The sequence below is a fragment of the Cryptotermes secundus genome, unplaced genomic scaffold (assembly GCF_002891405.2).
Source record: "Cryptotermes secundus unplaced genomic scaffold, Csec_1.0 scaffold251, whole genome shotgun sequence".
Taxonomy (NCBI): domain Eukaryota; kingdom Metazoa; phylum Arthropoda; class Insecta; order Blattodea; family Kalotermitidae; genus Cryptotermes; species Cryptotermes secundus.
Genome location: NW_019744108.1, coordinates 134,014 through 156,469, shown reverse-complemented (window position 1 = coordinate 156,469; position 22,456 = coordinate 134,014). Strand labels below are relative to the sequence as shown.

The following is a 22,456-nucleotide window of genomic DNA, read 5'->3' as shown; positions in this document are numbered from 1 at the left end:
ATAGAGAGCTACCGGAAACTTCTTAATACATAAATGGAGATAAATGTGCCGATAGACTGACACGATCTCCTGTTGTGTGTCCATTCACGTATTCTCTTCACATGGCGTATACCAAAGCTAAAAATTCCAATACGAAGCCTAGATTTAATATCTCACAAAATCTAACATCCGTAACTTGCAATCCCCCCTCCTCCTTTCCTTCTAAACTTGAATATTTATTATCCCGTTACTTATATCTCATTTACGGTGACCCAGATTCGATCCCGGGTCTGGTCAAGTGAAATTTGTGGTGAACAAAGTGGCGCTGGGGCAGGTTTTCTCCGAGTACTTCGGTTTCCCTTGCCAATCTTCATTCCACCAATTGCTCCACAATCATCCTCACCTATCATCTGGGGCTGGTACAATAGGCCAGAAGTGGCCGCAGTACATTGAACTTGTCTTTATTGCTAGTGGGGACTAAGTCCCTTGTACTGCGGCCACTTCTGGCCTGTTGTACCAGCCCCAGATGATAGGTGAGGATGATTGTGGAGCAATTGGTGGAATGAAGATTGGCAAGGGAAACCGAAGTACTCGGAGAAAACCTGTCCCAGCGCCACTTTGTCCACCACAAATCCCACTTGACCCGGGCTGCCGCGGTGGAAGCCAGCGTATAACTGCTTGAGCTATAGCGCGGCCCTACAAGAGACTTAGTCCCACCCCACTAACAATAAAAAATACATCTCATTTCACTTTAATCTAACAAGCAGGATTTTTACAGCACATATAAATTCCCCGTTAAAATCCTTTTTAATTTAAGCTGGCACTGGTCTCCAGATTCTACAATATAATTACCATCTCATAGTGGAATATGAAACATACATACATCTGTATATGTAACATTTACTTAGAGTTAGAGCTGCTTAGCTACTGAAGAAGTGTGCCTCAATCCACGGAACATGAAGCACAGGCTACAAGAGGGCTAAGGATTTCTAATTTTAACTTTGCATCAAATAATTTTAGGAATGAGGATGTTTAAATCGAGGATCAGAGACGGTACAAAGAAATACAAAATTATGGTCAAAAGCTGAAGGAAAGAAGACGGCTTGAAAGGCAAAAGTGCAGATGATAGGAGGATAAAACTATTCTACCGTAGGTAAGCAAGCTTTGAGGAAGTGTGCTAGATTGCTAAAGATGAAGTCCAGTAGCTGGCTCTTGTGAACACTGCAGGGAAATTCGGTTTCCATAAAATTGGGGGGTTTCTTCGATAACTGAGCAGCTACCAGCTTCTCAGACAAGATACTGCTCCACATAATTAGCTAGTTTCCTTCAAATCTAGTAATGCTTCCTTCTTTATTCTCTAATCCGCCCAATTACCGGTCAGATATGACCTCAAACGCGACGCTTTGCGGCGTGACAATGTTCATCTACTTAGGTATATCGCACAACTGGAAGGGTTGTGGGGGGATAGGTAAGTGTGGGGCAGCAGTAGAATGAAATTACAGAGGAAAGTATAGAAAATCGGACTTATTCTGGGGTGGGGGGGTGCGGAAAACAAGGAAAATCTCTGTCAGGGTCAGACGGAGTCCAGCCGAAATTCAAAGCGAGTACGTCCAGAGTACAAATCGAGAGCTTTATCGCTGCTCGGCGTGCTAAGTATCAACTTACGTACCTACTTACTCATGGAGCTGAGCCCTTCTGGAGGAGTCGCCAATTCTGCAGCTACTCAAGAATTCCCCAGAATTTTATGGAACTCGAAAGTTCATTACCGTGTTCACAAGAGCCCTCCACTGGTCCCTATCCTGAGCCAGATCAATCCGATCCTTACCATCCCATCCTATCTCTCTAAGATCCATTTTAATATTGTTCACCCACCTACGCCTTGGTCTTCCCTGTGGTCTCTTTCCTTCTCGCTTTCCCACCAATATACTATACGCATTCCTCGTCTCCACCATTCGTGCTATATGTCCTGTCCACCTCATCGTCCTTGACTTGAGCATTCCAATTATGCTTGGAGACTAGTACAAATTATGAAGCTCCTCATTATGCAGTTTTCTCCAACCTCCTGTCACCTCATCTCTCTTCGGTCCAAATATTCTCCTCAACACCCTGTTCTCAAACACCCTCAGTCTATGTTCCTCCCTTAATGTCAGAGACCAAGTTTACAGACCCGAACCACAAGCAAAATTATAGTTTTCTATATTCTAATTTTTATGTTTTTGGACAGCAGACAAGAAGACAAAAGATTCTGGACTGAACGGTAGCAAGCATTACCCGAGTTCAAACTCCTCTTAATTTCCTCCAGAATCAGATTTCGATCTGTTATCGTTGTTCCCAAATATCTGAATTGCGCCACATTTTCAAAACATCTGTTTCATATCTTTATGTTATGATTTTGCCCTGCATTTTGGTGACGAGACAGCAACATATACTTAGTTTTCTCTGCGTTTACTTCTAGACCAACCTCTTTACTTGAGTCAGTTAAAGTTTGTGTTTCTTTCTTTATGGTATCTATGTATATTATCACCCAGCAGATTCACATCATCGGGTTAGGTATCAAACCACTCTGAATTCACCTGCTTGGATCTTAGTTTGGATTGGGTTATACAGGGTGATTCATGAAGTTTTACCCCCACTTAGGGAGTGCATTCCTGAGGTAATTTGGAACAAAAATGTTAATATACTGGTATCCAACTCATAATTAAGTAGATACAATAATTTGAAAACTGGCGAAAAATCTTTTTTTCTTCGAATTTCAGTCAAAACAAATTGGAAATAGAATACAAACAATTTTTAAATCGTTAATGTTTTAGAAAAGAAGCATTCTAAAACCATTTTTTTTTCAGTTTCTTAATTTTGCATTGTGCAACATTTTTAATCGATTTTATGTTACAAAATTACATTATTTTCAGCATCCCATTCTGTAAACATACCAATGGTTGCATACACACCCTTCTATCAATCTATTTCCTTTAAACTGTAGTGCTTTAGAAGACGACTGGATTTACATAAGATTTTCAAAAATTTCTCCCTGCGCGTCAACACAACGCGTCGCACGCGTATAAACCGCGCTCGTAGCATTTCGCAGTTCCATACGTTTGTTCCTTATTGTCATCGCCGCGTCCAGAAAACGTTCAAGCAACGCTTCACGTGTTTGTACCTTTACCTGGTACACAATGTCCTTCATCCAGCCCCAAATGCAATAAAATGAACGGCCCGATTAGCTGATCATACAGAACACCACACCAGACATGAACACTGAATCGGTGTTGAATATTCGATTCTAACGTGGCACGGGGATTATTGTCTGCCCAAACGTGTAAGTTGTGACTGTTGTTGACCCCGTCCCGTGTAAACTGTGCCTCATCGCAGAACATTATCAAGAGGTACAACTGCCTATTTCCATTTAACCAGTTGCAGAACTGCAGACGAAGAGCACGGTCTCCTGGTTGTAGGTGTTGTACTTGCTGTAAATGATAAGGATACAGCCCGTTCTCATGAAGAGCCCTCCATGCCATGGACCGAGAAACACCGAACCGCCGAGCTAGACGTCTTGTACTGGCACGCGGACTGCGCTCTACAGCATCGAGAATGTTTTCTTCTTCTTCGCACAATTCATGTTGAGGATTTTGTTCGTATTGTATACGAAAGCTGGGAAGAGAACCAGTTTACCTTAATGTGTTGAATGTACTGCTAATGGATTTAGGATTCGGAATCCTGCGATTAGGATAAGGCCGGTCATATTCGGTAGCAGCGGCTCTCGCATTTCCATCACATACTCCCAAAACAAACACCATATTGGCGTATTCCTCAGTGGAAAATGTGTACATCTTAACTTCACAGCCACCAACACGTCCTATTTACCACTGGAACGCTCTGCCTGCCTACGTGCAGCATTCCAGCCGGTCTGTGTTATCTGCTGACACAGCTGACTGGAACGCATGGTCGCCAAGTCGGGGGGGGGGCATAGCGCTGCATAATGCGTTTCGAAAATCCATTGTTACTCTGTAACTATTGAAAATCTACCACAAGTTTATAAGGAAATTTTGCAGGAAATAACTGCACGAAAATGTACCATAAGCCGGGGTAAAACTTCGTGAATCACCCTGTATTAGGCATGGCAGACGCTTATAGCTACTGCGCATCCACCTACCCATTCAGCAGACCTTCGTCAGAGATGCTATAAGGGCGGGTACTCTCTATAACCCTGTAACGTGCAACGCAACGGTTGTTGCAACCACGTTTTATAATGAGTACGACTTGAGCTCCGTTGCTGCAACAGTTCGCAGTGAAGCGCGCTGTGACACGTCTGGCTGTCGGTATTCTGGCGAACACAAAGCGGCGCGCAGTGTTTTCGTTGAAGTGTGGAGAGATATTTCATACACGTAATTCTTGTCTTCACTACGAACTCTGCGGAGCAACTAGTGTTCAAGTTTAGGTTCGGTGAACGTACACATCATACGTGGTTGCAGCAACCGTTGCGTTGCACGTTGCAGCGTTGTAGTGAGTACCCGCCCTAAGGTTATGTTATGTTATGTTATGTTATATTATGCTACGTTAAGTTAAATTAGGCTGTTACTTTGGCGCTTCGGACCACTGCGCATCCATCGACGCCTTGAAACTTGCAAAACTTCTGACTTCATAAATGGTATAAAATTCCCTTCTTTCTATTTTTTTTCAATTATCTGAAGTTTTTAAATCTAAACAATTTTCGAAACTTAGGAAAATTTTATTTCTTTTAAAATCGTTAGTTGTCTCAAATTATGAACATTCACAAATACTTTATATTTTTTTGATTTACAGACATGAAAATGTTTTAAACTTTCGCATTCTTCGGATAGAACAGAAGCCGCTAAACACGAAAGCTTTGGGATCTACGGTGTTGGAAGCTTTTACCAGGCGACAAACGGTGAAGACACAGCAGACTGAGGAGACTTAGTGCATGCTGTAGTGAACTGCAGATTAGCGACCGCGCTATAATTACTTGTAATTATAATTTTTAAGAATTCAATAAATCTTATTACCAATTCCAACCACGTGTCTAGGCGCATCTATCACGTGATAATGTATATAGTAGGAAACGAAGTTCAGAACCGAGATTTACATAATCAAATCCGGAAATACTTTCGTCCGAACTCTGGCTTGATGTGCGGACCTACATTCGTTCTCAATTTAAATATATTTCTTTCTTTAGGAGATTAATTTTACGCTGCTTTTCACTGTATGTTGTCAGGACGAGAAACATTTTCAGAAAGGAAGTAAATCTCCATTTTTTTATACATATTTCGCTATAGATACGTTCCTGTAAATACTGTGAATAGTTTCTATAAGTTTCTGCTAGCTGTGAATCTCTCGTGACTCAGTATTTCCAAGTTTTCGCTCCTGTTACATTTTCCCAGCGTCCTGAGCATCTGTATCTTATTCCTCCTAGCCCGAACGCGTCCGTTTAACTTCTCACTATATCGCGGCATTGCACGCTTTCGGCAGAATTTACTTCCGGAATTGCGTCTGTCGTAGAGGCAATATATTCGAAGTAGTCGTAACATGGCCATATACCTAGACGACATTAGCTTATCCCCATATTTCTCCGGAGACTGAAGTCCTGAGTGCAATTTCACGTTAAATGACCCAAGAGAAGGACCGTAAGCTGAATTAGGGCCACAAATTGCCCTTTCAGTGCTTCAGTCTACGCACGCGTTTAGCAGTCCCTTGGGGTCTGCAGAAGATGCAATCTATAAATTGTCTCCTGCACTGTCGTTCTTTCCGCGAAGCGTATAAAGTGAATATGTTACGGTCAGGTCTTACCTGTCCATATTTCCGCATGTTTTGTCTACTAAACTACATTTCGATGAAGTATGGAACTTAGAATTTACACCAAGAAACGTCTGTAATTACAATTTCCATAAACTCGCTATCACCATGAATATACTGTTAACAGTTTTCACCTTCACAGTGTTACGCTGACTTTCTTAGTTACATTTATTTGAAAAGTTGCCAAGAACACAGTAAAGAACGATTCGTTTAAAAAGAAAAACCCCAAGTTCCGAAATTGCATGTAACCATCAGAACAGATTTCTTGGCAACATTATGCTTGCACCATTAATATTGCTGCCATAATAGCCCAGTCAGTATAGCAGCGGAGTACTGGCTAGACGACCGGGGTTCGATTCCCGGCAGAAGTAAAAGCTTATTTTCTTCTCTTGGCTCTAGGGCCACCCAGCTTCTATACAATGGAGACAGGGAGCTGTTCCCCTGGAGGTTAAGCAGGACGGTCGTGAAGCTGACCACTCACTTCCATCTAGTGATGACGTTAAGAGTGATAGGTCTATAAGTAAGTAAGTAAGTAAGTAAGTAAAGTAAAGGTATCCCTGTAACAGGCCGTGGAGGCCCGTAGGATTGTGAGATGTTGAGGTTCCCACATTTTCTAGACAAAGGGCTCATAGATGGCGGTAAGGTTGTCAGACTTACACGCCGGCTGCGCTTTACTCCCCAAGAACACATCCTGTGTGATTGTGAAGCCATAGCTTTTATGACCCACCCTTTACATACACCCAAGAACATTCCAAGAATATTCCTGGTACTCATTTCTGTTAGAGGCTGATCGGCCCCAGGACCATAGCGCGGCTGGAATGATTATGTCAACTGAAAAATATCCAATGACATCTGAGCACTGTGGTGCATCTAGTGTATTTAAATTTGCAAAAACAAATTTGTACATACAATAACTAAAAAAGGAAGCCACTGAGGTAGGCAAATTAACGAATGAAAAATATTCAGCTTTATTATACGTGTACGTATGTGTACGTGTTTGCGCTCTTATTGGTAAGGGTACATTCCTAGGAACATTAACGTCATGTGTGAGATCCTCATGCAGATGTGCTGTGACAGCGTCTCCCTTCCTCGCTTCCTCGCTTCCTCGCACATTAAATTCTCCAGAAAGAATGATGGCCGTAGAGAAGCTAGGAATTTCCTCGTCTTCACATTTAACATCTGGGCAAAATTAGGGTTCTTTCAGCTGCGCCGCAATGCCATCTGCATTTGAATGGATGAGGCTTAACTCAGCCGTTATTATTCAGCAGGATACGAGCCGGAAACAGCGAAATAAAGCAGTTACTTTCCACTGGAAATTGACGTCATTCTCATTTCATCATGGCTGAGAGTAAAGTATGTATATGAATGTATAAGGGGTGGGCCTTCTCGGCCCTTGCACCGCGACCTACAGTGATCTATTGTGCTTGAGAATAACGTAACTCTATCTTTCTCGTTTTCTTCCTTTCTGCCTTCTCTCTTTCTTTCTCTATTTCCTGCTTTCGTTCCTACTTCAATCCTTTCTTATTTCTTTTATAGTTCCCGTCTGCATCATTTTTTCATTCATTCCCTCCTACTTGGGTTTTTGGACTGACTTACTCACTTACTTACTTACTTACTTACTTACTCATGGAGCTGAGCCCTTCTGGAGGAGCCGCCAATTCTGCAGCTACTCTAGAATTTTCCTGCATTTTATGGAACCCGAAGGTTCATCACCATGTTCACAGGAGCCCTCCACTGGTCCCTATCCTGAGCCAGATCTATCCAGTCCATACCATCCCATCCTATCTCTCTAAGATCCATTCTNGTCACTTCATCTCTCTTCGGTCCAAATATTCTCCTCAACACCCTGTTCTCAAACACCCTCAGTCTATGTTCCTCCCTTAATGTCAGAGACCAATTTTCACACCCCCATACAGAACCGAACCACAGGCAAAATTATAGTTTTTTATATTATAACTTTTATGTTCTTGGACAGCAGATAAGAAGACACAAGGTTCTGGACTGAATGGTAGCAAGCATTACCCGAGTTCAATCGCCTCTTAATTTCCTCCTGAATCAGGTTTCAATCTGTTATCGTTGTTCCCAAATATCTGAACTGTGCCACATTTTCAAAACATCTGTTTCCTATCTTTATGTCATGATTTCGCCCTGCATTTTGGTGACGAGACAGTAACATATACTTAGTTTTCTCTGCGTTTACTTCTAGACCAACCTCTTTACTTGCGTCAATTAAAGTTTGTGTGTTTTTCTTTATGGTATCTACATTATCACCCAGTAGATCTACATCATCAGCGTAGACCAACAACTGGTGTGTCCCGTTTAGTTTCAGTCCCACCTGGCTTCCCTGGACTTTCCTAATTGCATATTCTAAGGCAAAGTTGAAAAGGAGTGGCGATAAAGCATCTCCTTGTTTTAAACCATTCTGGATAGGAAATTTATCAGACAAATGTTTACCTACACAGACTTTACTATACGTTTCGTTTAAACACATTTTAATCAACCTAACTAGTTTCATGGGTATCCCAAACTCTATCAGAATACTGTACAATACTTCCCTCCTAACTAAATCATAGGCTTTCTTGAAGTCTATGAATAGCTGATGTACTGTCTCATCGTACTCCCATTTGGACAAATTCAATAATCCCAAACCTTTCTGCTTTTATTACATTAAGTGCTTATCACTCATTCAGCATATTTTTCTGAGGCCATAAAGTCAATTTTCCCTTCAAAGACTTGCTTTCTTTCTAGGAAAATGGCGTTGTGCGTAAAGGCAGATCACGACAACTGCTTTTTCCTTCCTCCAAACTCACCATTCAATGCTACAGGCACACAGCGCCTGCAGTAGAGAATGAGTCGGTGACTGTGAAAGCTAGATAATTAATTACCCTTTCATACGACAAATTAAGTCTGCTTTAGAAGTGGAAAATTACATAGTAATTGAAATTATTATGAAAGGTAAAATTATTCCTACTGTTTTCGCTCGCTTGGTAACCGGGATCGTGGTTTCGAATCCCACTCAGGCTATGAATGTTTAGTTTGTGTGTGTGCGTTTTTCTGTGTTTGTGTACAGGTAGAGGCCTTGCGACGAGCTGATCACCCGCCCAAGGGGTCCTACCGAATGTGTGAGATCTAGAAAAACCGATGTGAACGGAGAAGTTCATGGAGGTAGGCCTAGGCAATCTGGGGCTGTAGTGCCAAGGAAAAAAGAAAGATAATAAATTAGTCATTAGATGGAATAGGTTTGCGTCGGTTTTCCTAAGTCTGTTGTGGGAAGGAATTCGGCACGCTCTGGCATGTCGGTCGGTACGGCGAGATGTACACTGAAAAAAACAATGGCCCTGCGCTCCATAATCCCTCCTCTTCCTCTACAGACTGTTACACGTTACAACAGAATACAAGAAGCTTCTATTGTACGCTGCCGCCGTGAAAGCTTCAATTCGCATATATTCCCAAAGAAAGTTTTCTTTCGACCCGTGGAGCAGGGTCGGCCAAACTCCTAATGCATAAACAACAGCCACTCTCCTTTCCGCAACCCGCAAAACGGGACCTCGTGAAGATTCAGACGGACAGTACAGCAGCTCTTTGAGGATTATCTGGCCCTGTGTTGAATCTGTCATTTACCTATTCCGGGACTCACTGTGAAATCAGAATTCAGCGCCATTGAGGTCCATTTATCTGAACACAGACACATCGTCAGGGCCAATTTCAATTTATTCATGTAATTCTGTAATTGCCAGTAAAGATAAAGTTGTCCCTGTGCTTACCTAATTAAGCACTACACCATGAAGCGTATGGGGGTGTGGATGTATAGTTCCACATTTTCTTGACCTCAGAACTATTAGAAGGTGAGTGGTCAGTTTCACGCCCCGGCCGCTTTACCCCCCCCCCCGCGCCCATTGGGTAGAAAGTTGGGGGTGGTGGGGCCGTTCCCTCCCCCGGGCCTCTTTCCCCCCCCCCCCGCGCCCATTGGGTAGAAAGTTGGGTGGGTCCCAGAACCGGTCTGGACAACATGGAGAAGATAAAATTTTGACCCTGCAGGGACTCGAACTGCGACAACTCGGTCGTCCAGCCCGTAGTCAGTCGCTGGTAGACTGCGTTATCTGGGCTCCGTAATTGCAGGTGCTGTCGGAAAACTGAACGTGACTTCCCCCAATCGAGTTGCTTCGGCATTCTGGAAATGTTATTTAGACGAGTGGATTCCTAAAGGATCCAACCCGGAAGTGTTCCTTCTCTTCACTGTCTTCTTTGCAGAATAAACAAGAAGTTCTGGGAAGAACTGATCGTCTATTATCCCTGATATGACACGGCCTACATAGAAGAAGACGCGTTAGACATTGCCATTGTTGCTTGTGTATTCATTGCTGTGGTATCTTTTTACCGAGCCGTTTCCTGGCAACGAGAGATTCATGCCCCTACATGCACATAGACTGAGGGGAGGGATTTATGAAGTACGCCTCTGAGACACAACATACCAGTACGTATCAAGTTTCATAAAGATTGGTTCAGGTATTGAAAAGTTGATAGGAAGGAATACACAGACACACCCGACAGCATGGAAATCGCATACCCATAAATTCATTTTTATAAATAAGTAAAGTAGGCTAAAAAATGGCAATGTCCTGGTGGTAGTTACTGTCAGAAGATCGTCGTTTAAGAAATTACAGTGTAAAATATGATTTCCTTTATTAGCAACTGGGATTAACCATTCTTTGTTTGATTCTAGGATTCGTCAGTATGGATTAAAGTAAGATGTAAATTAAGATAGACGTATAAGAAAATTAAGAGCAAGACACGGCGTCAGAGTGACTCACCGGTAACGGCTTGTTGTTGAGGTCGAGCAGTGTGTCTGTCACCATGAGGTGTCCGTCTTGCACCAACTTCTGTAGCACCAGTCCGTAAGTGCCGAGCACCTTGTTGCTGAAGTAGCGATTGTAGGCCAGCAGCTGGATCTGCAGCACCTCATGACTCTCCACGGGGCGAGCCACCGGCCACTCGAACCTCTGTTAACAAACATCAGCTTGAAAGTTGACTGTGCAGACTGTAGTACGGTTAGCATGCTCCTAGACAGGAAGTATCCCAAGCAGTGGCTTCCACACAGAGCTACTGGAACTTAAGGTAAATATGTCCCTGTTCTTATTTAATTAAACGCTATGCCATGAGGACATACTCGCACGGGGGAGTTGAAGTGTAGCTCCACCCTTCTTGACCTTGGCACTAGATGGAGATGAGTGGTCAGCTGAACGAGCCGGCCACATTACACACAGGAATATAGACCCAAGTTCTTCTTTGACAGGAAGCTGTGGTGAGCACCAGAGCCGGTCTGGAAGATATGGAGTAGAGAAAGATCACCTATTTCTGCCGGGAATTGAACCCCGGCCGTCCAGACTGTAGCCCGTCCCTACACCGACTGAGCTATCCTGGCTCCCACTACTCGAAGCCTTCAACAGCTGAATGCATACAATGTCTGGGAGGCAGTTGATTTTTGAAAAGACAGCAATATAATCTCTTGCATTGGTAGCGACAATAAATCTTCAAGAAAGACACGAAAAGGTGAGCGCTGACAGAAACATGTGGACAAGCTCTGACAGATGAATTTATGCTTCTCCGTGGGATGCCCTGCCTGCCGCTCCGAGATGTGCAAAGGTAAACTGGCAGTGAAACTTATCTAAAGTGATCACAAAATGACAAGTTTCGATAAACTTCTTGCGAAGTCAGAATCCAACGCGAAATTGTGCCACAAATATATACATTTTCTGACTCCGCAGGACAAGTTCCATTTTGTGTTACGAAGGTGAAACAGACAAAGACAAATTAAGCAATTGTCTGCTTATCTAAATACACAAATAATTCTCCTTTACTAATCCTGAAATACTGATACACTTGTACGTCTTACGAGTGTATTCTTTGCCATTTTCGTAATTCGTTCACGTATGCATAAATGTATATATATAGATAACCATGTCAAGGCGCATTTCCAGCATCACCTAAGTGAAGTGATGAATTAGTTCTCCTCTTTTCTTTTGCTAGATAAGGCATAACTTTTACAAAAATTTTAGTACAGGTCCAAGTATTACGTTCGATGGAATTCGCGTTAGTAGCATCGAGGAAGAAACATGGATACAGAATCCACCCTCCCATTACACGTCCATTGTACATTGCGTGAAGAATTCGTAATGTCCTTTCTTCCCACGAGAATAAGTTCAAAGAACATAGACCCCTATCTGGACAGACATTATGTATTCAACTAAAGCTCTGAAGTCCTTCTGTTGGACTTTAGCAGCATTTTTATTTTCATAATCAATACATAGCCGGTAGAGCGCCTTAGACGGGGGATGAGCCCGTCGCAAGGCCACTACCTACACGCACAATAAACGCACACGACATTCATGCTTCGAGCGGGATTCGAACCCACGATCTCTGTGTTTGAGGGGGCGAAGACAGTTCATGGTTTAGACCGCACTGCCATTGTGATCGGCAAAGACAGATACTAGATACAAAAATATTATCAAACTTTTTCACTAATTGGTTTGTTGTTTTTCTGTAAGGAACAGTCTACCTCTGGTTTCTGATAATAAAAAACGTGAATAAACATCTATTGACGTCCATCTTTTACGAACCGAAACCTGTAAAGCTTCCAGCGTTAAGGGAATGACATTTTTTATTTTCATTTTAGACTAGCTTCTTGTGTAAGTTGAAAGCCGTTCAGTCGCGTCACAAGTGCCAGAATCTGATAGCATGCCCAGCATGAATGTACTTGCATATGCATTACGTGCAATAATATGCATGCATGTTCTGTCGTCTTACAATAAAATAACTTTGGAAAGATAGCGCCACCTGTAGCGGTGCATCAATCCCAGCGGTTACATGTACACCCCGTTGCTTTGCTGACACGGGTTGTTCTGCTGCTTGCGGTGTTATGTTCTTGAGATATGCTCCCACAGGAAGTGACAGCGAAGTAGGCTACAACAATAACTCACACAACGCACACCTTCTTTTCTTTCATTTTGTTATCAACAGACTGCATTTTGCAGTTTTATATAGATAGCACATGACCTGCAGACGGATCTTTTTATGTTCAGTCATTGCGATATGGTCAAATGAACTTACTTACTTACTTACTTACTTAATTCATTCGTAAAAAGACCTCTACCTAAAGACAGGACAACACAAACACAATAAACATATACACATACCAAACATCCATGCATTGTAGGGGATTCAAACCCACGATCCCGCTTACGAACAAGCAAAGACAATACATGCCTCAGCCCGTTCGGCTACCAGACAGGCCCGTCAAAAAAATGTATGAGAACACATTTTTCCAATTTGCACACAATTTGAGACACAAAAACAATACGGAGTTAACTAATGGATGGATGGTAAAATACAAGAAACGGAGAATAAATATAAGAAAAAAAGGGAGCAGTGAAGATGAAAGAATTAAATATATAACGATTACATATATACACAAGGACAGACACAAATCACATGACCGTACTATAAGGGAACACTAATTTAGCAAGTACTTCTATCGCAGATTTACACGTGGCACTGCACATAGCATTTCCCGTAACACCGGGAATATCGCCTTATCCCTAACGATCAAGTTGGCCAATATTTATATAATGCCGCAGCGACTGAATAAAATATACTGAGCTCTCAGCAATGTTATACTTTTAAACGCTGCTTTCTATATTTATCAATAAATTTGCCTGCGAGCTCTATTTTTGTGTACAGCAAGAACGTACTAAACTCTGCGACGATATTTCTTTTCACCGATAAGCAGTTCTTTCGATATTGCAGTCCCCATGCTGTGCTGGGGGCAATGTGACAAGTGACAACTCCTCACACCAATAGTTCTTTGAGAATTGCGTTCCCTTCTACAGGTGCTGAACGCATGAGGGCACAGTGGCCACACTTGGGAAACCCTCATCTAAACTGATCCTTACATAAAAACCTAAACTTCGATAGAACGTGTTACTGGAGGACACGCGGTAACGTAGTTGGATGAGGCACTATGCTACAAGCCGGAAGGTCACGGGATCGATTCCCGATGAGGTGGATTTTTTCAATTTACCTAATTTTCCCAGCCGCACTATGGTCCTGGGGGGTAAAGGCGGCCGGCGCATAAGGCTGACAACCTTACCGCAATCTGTGAGCCGAATATCTAGAAAATGTAGGAACCTTGACGTCTGACGACCCTATGGGCCTTCGCGGCCTGCTACAGGGATAGAGAATGACAACGCGAATCAGAACATTTCTCCTAGCGTAAACAGATTCTGAAATACAAATTGATATTTGCTAGGCAGAAAATTATTTCAAGGAGAAATCGTCTCTTTTCACATTTAAGTTATCCAGCTTCTTCACAATTGATGTATTTTATTCAGAGTTTTTCCCTTCGTATCGTGGATAGGCCTACTACTGCCTATAACTAACTTCATGGAGCTGAGCTCCTCTTGAGAAGCCACCAGGTGTGCAGTTACTCAGGAACTTCCCAACATTGTACGGAACCCAAAGGTTCATTACCATGTTCACAAGAGCCCTCCACTGGTCCCTATCCTGAGCCACATCGATTGAGTCCATACAACCCCATCCTATCACTCTAAGATCCATTTTATTATTATCCACACACTTACGTCTTGGTCTTCCTAGTGGTCTCTTTCTTTCTGGCTCTCCCACCAATATCCTATATGCATTCATATTCACACAATTCGTGCTACATGCCCTGCCCATCTAATCCTATTTGACTTGTTCGTTCTAATTATACTTAGCAAAGAGTACCCACGTCATAATTTTCCTTCTCCAAGAGAACAAAAATTTCATCTTTTATTCAACCACCTCTTTTCGCCCATTTTGTCTGACCCCAGCATGCTCGTTGCGTCTCTTCTGCTCTGTAGTAATGTCTGGAACTATATCTTCTACCTTACGTTAGTCACGCACTTAAATGTTTTCTCATCTGACCATGCATGTCCAGTTCATTTCTACCCCTTCTGTTTTCCCCTGTCTCTCTTAACCCATGTGCATGTATTGCTACCTTGTTTTACCGTTGGCTTAAGTAGTTAGCCGTGGGCAGTATTTTCACAGACTATCAGTAAAATGTTTCATTTATCAGTAGATCAGGAATTATGTACTTGTATCTTCCAGTTTTCTCTCGTCATCTGATAATAATGAACATAAATATAAAAATATTACTCTATTTGGGTCTAGCACGGTTTTGCGTGTTATCGATCTTTTTCTGTTCAAATAAAGGCAGCTGTTTTTTTGTTAGAAATAATGACCATGGGTCTTTGCGAAATCTAGATAACGCTAATAGCGTATTTACTCTTTGAATTTCAGTAAATATATAGCAATTTCGTTATCGTCTGTTGCTTATTTTCCTTATAATTGCTGTATTAATGTTAATAATAGCCATATTTCTTAAAGTTGACGTATAAAGATTTTATGGGCATTTTTTGAAGGGTGATTACTTGCAAAATACTTTGTACAATGCAAATATTCGTATATTATATTAGTTCGACAGAAGGGGGGGGGGCTACTGTGAAAGCTGAAGCACATCTGTGCAAACTAAAATGTCTGTTAGCTGATGATTAAATAAATATAATGTAAGCAGTTAATGATAATGAGTACATTCAAACAAAAGTTGAAGAAATGGATCAAAGTCGGCGAAACAGACGAGATTTAACCAAGGAGAACGGAAGCGATGAATATGAAATTCAGTAAAATCGACGTAATCGAATAAATTCGATTGAAATGGAGTATGTCTGAACATATGTCTATACGTATATATGTAATTCTTTTATACAGACGTAAAGGCAGAGTAGTTCCGGTGATCATGCATCACACTATGAACATATGGAGATATTTCTGGGGCTGGAGAACTATAGATCTCAACAAAAGATGAAGGTGAGCTATCAGATTCAAACCCTGCTCCACCTTAAACTTGGAGGAAAATATTCGGATTAGAGTCTGAGTGGAGAGACAAAGGGGCAGGGAGGGAGAAACTCCTGATCCTGATGGAACTGAACACCGACCGTCATGCCCTCAACAAATCATTTCTATAATTATGATATCCCAAAATATTATTCATTATATATTTATCCCGTTTTTTTTATTTATTTTGTATTTTAAATTAAATGCTTTGTGTACCGTTACATCACACTTCTCACTATCCATTTTAATATTATCTTACATATAGATATTTCTCCCGAAGTTTGTGCTTCCCACGAGATTCAAAACCAATAAGTCGAATGCATTTATCTTTTCAGCAGACACAGACCATGCTACGTCCTGTTCTTCCCAGTCGTAACAAATATCAGGTGAACACTACGAAGTGCCGTTCACAGTGCCCGCGAAGTCTAAGGCATGAACTGTCTTCGTTCGATCCAGCCCTGGGATCGTGGTTTCGAAATCCACTCAACGCATAGATGTTTGTGTTGTCCTGTGTGTAAGTAGCGGCTTTGCGACGGTCTGATCACTCGTTCAAGGAGTCGTACAGTCTGTATATAAAAAGAGTTTACAAAACTGAAGAAGAGGCCAGGGCACAACAAATGGCTGTAGAGCCATAGAAGACTACAAAATATTGAGATCAACATTATGTACTTTTCTTCTTTCCTGGGCCCAGACACTGAAATTTGAGTTTCTTGCGGCAGCGACTACGAAGATTGTCTACCTGAATGTGACACCGTGTTGCTTGGCAGACAAGCACTTATCTACCACACTGTAAATTTCACATTCCAGAAGACAGTAGGCCTAATTGTCATTCATCTCAACATTTTTGTTCTAAAAACAATCAATTTTCTTCTTTATGGTGAAAAACCTTGCTTCACACCAATATAAAAGACAGGTAAACTGTATTTATATCTTTATAATCTGAATAATGTCTATGTCAACAACTCAGACTAAAAAGCATTAAAAATGAGAGTCGGTATAAAAATTGAACTGGGAAGGTTGTGGAAGGAAGAGATCTTAACTTAATTTGAAGTACTAATTCTGCGTCTGCCTAGAGTGGCTGAGAAAAATAACAGCCAAGATAGTCGGTATCCTTATCTAGATTCGAATCGCGCACCTCACACTAACACAAGTCAAAAGCGTTATCGCTAGAAACAAATTTCTCGGTAAGAGTAGATAAAATGCATCACCGTTGCACTGGGCAGCTTCGAAATAATCCTTTATACTCTGCTTCAAATTGCGCAATTATGCGTTTCAGAGCCATGCACTTTAATTTCCCTGATGACAAAGGATTGCTTGATCAAAATCGCGTATAAATTAATTGCGTTTTATCGCTCTATGTTCCACCAGAATGCAGTGCAAACTGAATTCCAGCTGGGTTATTAAATATTTTAGGCGGAACATAAACGAGCAGTCGTCGGATTTCCGTGGTGCAATCTCGATAAGAAATGCAGATAAAGGTACGAATTTCGTCCTACACATTTCTCCGTTACCAGTCACTAGAGCATGAAGATAATACGCAATAGAACGCTGGCCCGTCAGTAGGAACCTGGAATGTTCGACTTGCGATACGATTCATCACAGACTATGCTTGACGGGCAAATGCCCACTCTCATGTCGGTGGATGATTTTCGTAATCGGCAGAAATTGGATTTAGAATTACAACATTGTTAATACTGAAATCGATTACTGGACAAGATTCTCAGCCAATTCCACTCAACTCCCATCTTCACAAAATTTTCCCTTGAGCCATCTCAATGTCATCTTCCTATCTTTCAAGTGTTTTTTTATTGCTACTGGGGTGGGACTAAGTCCCTTGTACTGCGGTCACTTCTGGCCTATTGTACCAGCCCCAGATGATAGGTGAGGGTGATTGTGGAGCAATTGGTGGTATGAAGATTGGCAGAGGAAACCGAAGTACTCAAGAAAAAATCTGCCCCAGTGCCATTTTGTCCACCAAAAATCCCACATGACCAGATCCGGGATCAAACTCCGGCCGCCGAGGTGGGAAGCCAGCGACTAACCACTTGAGCTATGGAGCAGCCTGATCTTTCAAGTTTTAGTTTCTAAAGAGATTTCTTCGACAAAATTTGTAGGCATTCCTTATTTCCCCCTGTATAATTATGTGGTCAACCCCTCTAGTCTCTGGGATTTCACTGCCTTAATAACACTACATACATCAAGACGTTCCTCAGAATATAATATACTGCAATGCACGCTTACTTCATCCCTCTTAAATAAAAGTATTTCCTTTAGCACATATGTTTTCAAGCAATATAGTTTATTATTCCTTGGACGTAAAAACCACGATTATCATCCTTAGCAAATAACTGACAAAATTTTATTTTATGTATAATGTCCCAGGAATCGACGTCAATGTGTCAAGGACGTAAAAGGTCACTTGGAGTCCATAATGTTACGAAATGTACGTGCATCTCTCAGTCGTTGCAGAAAATTAACGATGAATATCAGGTCTTAAAATTATTGATTTTCTTTAGAAATAATAAGGGTTGAGACGAAAAATTGCCGATCACAGCGGCCGTGCCATCTAACACATTAACTATCTTCGCTCGCGCGGAAGCCCGGATCGTGAATTCGAATCCCACTCAAGGCATGAATGTCTATGTGTGCGTTTATTCTGTGTTTGTGTTGTCCTGTGTGTAGGTAGCGGCCTTGCGACGTGTTGATCACTCGTCCAGAGAGTCCTACCGACTGTGTAAAAAAAAGATTACAATACTGAAGAAGAACGCCAGGGCTCAACAAAAGGCTGTAGAGTCATGATGAATGAATGGACAAAAAGCTAATTAGTGTTCCTACTTCATATGTGGAAGGTTCAGTGATTTACTTCAATCTATGAGAAAATCTTCTTGAACAACAGGCCTAAAAATTGCGACCTGTTCGCTCCACACACTTTTCACTTCACCAGGCATATTTGTCTTACCAGTGGGCGCTATGTAACTTATACGCTGTTAAACAACTCAACCAGGATGAATTATGTTTCTTATTGCTTAATAAGCACATCTGTATTTTACACAGACTTTGTTTACTTTATTTCTAGCTATATATTTGTATTTTGTTCGCCGTTCAATATGTTTCTATGAAAAAAATAGTCTTTCGGAAGTGGGTTCTATTTCCGCCTTCAGCTAGAGAGAATATGAAGAGATTCACACTCTGTCGGAATCTTACCCTGAAAATTAATTTGAGTCCTACCTTATGCAATACTTCATTACTATTTGATTTATAAATAATGTCCAATTGGAAGAATTTCACTTGTAACTTAATGCGTACATTTTAATAACAGCTTATGGGAGGGACAGGAATTACATATATAAACTGAGATTCAAAATAAGAACATAATGTTAAAAAAGCCAAAATACTCGTTCTAGAGAGAAATATACGTAAATAAATTCGTAGCAGTCACTCCCTCTAGCAGTGTCTGCGGATCGTCCGCTCTGTGAAAAATAATATTTATACATCTCCATGGAAATATACCACATCGGGCTACATGGTTTTATACACCAGAAAGTAGAACTCTTCATAACCACCGCTGTAAGAACCTCATATCCTGCAAGAACTCCCAAGTTAACGGAACCCAAGTATCGTGAGGGTACTCATAAATGCTCAACACTGGATCCTAACACAAAATTTCTGAACTAAATGTGTATCCCACACGTTTCCCTTCTAAGATCCATTTCAGGATTCTGCTTCCATATACCGCTACATCGGTCACGGTAGCCGAGCGGTCTAAGGCATGTACTGTCTTCGCTCGCTCGGAAGCCGGGATCGTGTGTTCGGAACTGTTTCCTGTGAGGTACGAACTGACTTCTTATATATAATTCTTATACATTGCCGGTCACGGTAGCCGAGCGGTCTAAGGCATGTACTGTCTTCGCTCGCTCGGAAGCCGGGATCGTGTGTTCGGAACTGTTTCCTGTGAGGTACGAACTGACTTCTTATATATAATTCTTATACATTGCCGGTCACGGTAGCCGAGCGGTCTAAGGCATGTACTGTCTTCGCTCGCTCGGAAGCCGGGATCGTGTGTTCGGAACTGTTTCCTGTGAGGTACGAACTGACTTCTTATATATAATTCTTATACATTGCCGGTCACGGTAGCCGAGCGGTCTAAGGCATGAACCGCCTTCGCTCGCTCGGAAGCCGGGATCGTGTGTTCGGAACTGTTTCCTGTGAGGTACGAACTGAATTCTTATATATAATTCTTATACATTGCCGGTCACGGTAGCCGAGCGGTCTAAAGCATGTACTGTTTTCGCTCGCTCGGGAGCCGGGATCGTGGGTTCGAATTCCACACAAGACATGGATGTTTGATGTGTCTGCATTTATTCTGTATTTCTGTTGCCTTGTATTTAGGTAGAGGCCTTGCGCCGAGCTGGTCACCCGTCCAAGGGGTCTTACCGTCTGTAAAAATGATCATGAAACTGAGAAATCAGCCCTGTGCTCCACAGTGGGAGCGGGAGGAGAGAGAAAGTATACGCCTACAGTACGGAAGTAATTTAATGATCCCTGGTTCTGTCTGAGTGTGAAGTACCAAGTCCCAACTAGGACGTGTTTTCATGTCAATTCAACACCAGTCGTCGAAAAGTGCAGTCATAAGTTTGCAGCTTTCACAGTGTCTGGCCGAACAGTGCTCACAGATGAAACAAACAAGAAGCAATGCGTCTGGCCAGCACATGATTCGAGGCAGACAGCGTTGAACGAAATTTTGAGGAATAATTTAACCGCGGCCGGACTTACAAAGTTTCTAAGTGGTCTCGTCTCTTTGTTAAAATAAGCCATATATCTCGGAGGCTTATGTCGTGGAATAGGTCCGGCTCTACAACGTCTAGTGCTTCTTAAATTGTCATTTAAAATAAAAGCAATAAATACGTCGCTACTTGCATATTGGGCCCGGTCTAGGAAACCGATATTAACGGCTGTGGGAATTCGTTGCGCTGACCACGCGACACCCTCTATCCGTTAAGATGACACTAACATCGGAGACAAACGGCGGTCGCTCGGTCGGTATAATTCGCTTGTGGACTAAATCGACGGAATTACATGCATATTGGAACCCTGCTCCCCACTCTCTCTCTATGTCTCTCTGTCTAAGCCTCCCAAATATTACTCGCGCTCGTCACTCCATCCGTGCGTACTTGTGAGTCAAAAGCACAGTTGCTGGGCACACTGATCCCTTTCTCCTCATGTAGAACGCAATACTTATTACAGATAATGAACACCAAGCACCAACATTGAACCAATATTATATGAATAACATAATGGTAACAAATGTGGAGAATACATTTTGCATCACTCCTCAAGCGACCAGGAATATTGTGTCACTTTTCTAGTACGTCAGACAATTGAGCATCGTCACTTTTGTCGCTTTATAATTTAACAGAGAACAACTCTTCATCATCCGCACGGGGGCTCAAAGTTTTGCATTTCACCTGTGTCTTTTTTTTTTTGCAGATTTCTCGCACAAGTGTCTGTATTTGTATCAAGGTTTCCTCTGGACAGTTCTATCTTCTGGAATATAACTCCAGAAATTCCGGTGAAACCAATCTAAGTTTCGGAGAAACAGACGCCTTCATCTTCAGGATGAAAGAGAAAGCTGAGCAGAAAACAGCATGAAGCAGACAAGAAGCGGAGAGTTTTGTAGGCTGGCCTTCTCAATCATCAGATAAAATTCAGGGTGATTATTGTTTCGAAGAGAGATATATGTCGTTCCCTATATGGAAAGGGTTAAGTATTTCTGTTTTAGAAGAGAAAACGGATGCAAGAACTGTCAATGATTACACTGAGAGTCATGTGGCTAAAATTAGTTCCTTTATTTCAGATCTGCACTCTCTGAAGTGATATTCCCTTTATATAGTACAATTCCCTTCTTTGTAACCTGGCATTCGTATTCAGGAATTGGTACTGTTTTCAGCTTTGTCTGGATCACTTTTTTATTTTAATGGAGTGTAGCGTTACAGAGCAGGTGTTCTGAATGCAAGGCTTACAGGAGGCGGAAGTTTAAAACTTTCTTGAACTGGATTTGTCTCCTGCCACTCCAGCCACTTTCTCTCGGAAAGGTAAGACTCCGCTTTGAAGAAGTAGCTGTCAGATTTTACGGTGGATGTGTGATTACATGGTGGTGTTTTGGGATTATTGGCATTATCTTATTTTATAGTACCTTTAAGATAAAAAGTAAAGGTATCATTGTAACAGGCCGTGAAGGCCCATAGGGTTGTGAGATATTGAGGCTCCCACGTTTTCGAGACAATCGGTTCACAGATGGCGGTGAGGTTGTCAGCCTTACGCGCCATCCGCCCTTTAACCCCAGGAATATTCCTGGTACTCATTTCAGTTACGAGGCTGAGTCGACCCCAGGGCCATTGTGAGGCTGGAAGGGTTAGGTAAATTGAAAATATCCACCTCATCGGGATTCGATCCCGCTTCTTTCCGGCTTGTACCATAGTGCCTCAGCTAAATAAGTTATAAAATACAATAATAATATTTGGAAATTACGTTAATATATATATATACAGGGTGTCCCAGGAGGAATGGACCAAACTTCGGGAGGGTGTTCCTTATGTTAAAGTATGCCGATATAACCCAAAACACCTATGTCCAAAGTTGAACGGTTACGGAGATAATGGCCCGAGAAAAGTGTGGTCTTCTTGCAGGTCCACGCACTGTGGACAGTCAGCTGTGACTGTTATCTGTTTGTACTTGAGTG

The 22,456-nt window shown here is 42.0% G+C and overlaps 1 protein-coding gene across 2 annotated transcripts in view; it reads right to left on the bottom strand.

The window, feature by feature from the left end:
- Nucleotides 1-22,456, bottom strand: part of LOC111874417 (otoferlin) — a 222,554-nt gene that overhangs the window by 134,190 nt on the left and 65,908 nt on the right. For both annotated transcript variants that reach the window (XM_023869914.2, XM_033755444.1), the window contains exon 3: nucleotides 10,599-10,787. In XM_023869914.2, the coding sequence (XP_023725682.1) occupies nucleotides 10,599-10,787 (189 nt within the window). The remainder of the gene's footprint in view (nucleotides 1-10,598; nucleotides 10,788-22,456) is intronic.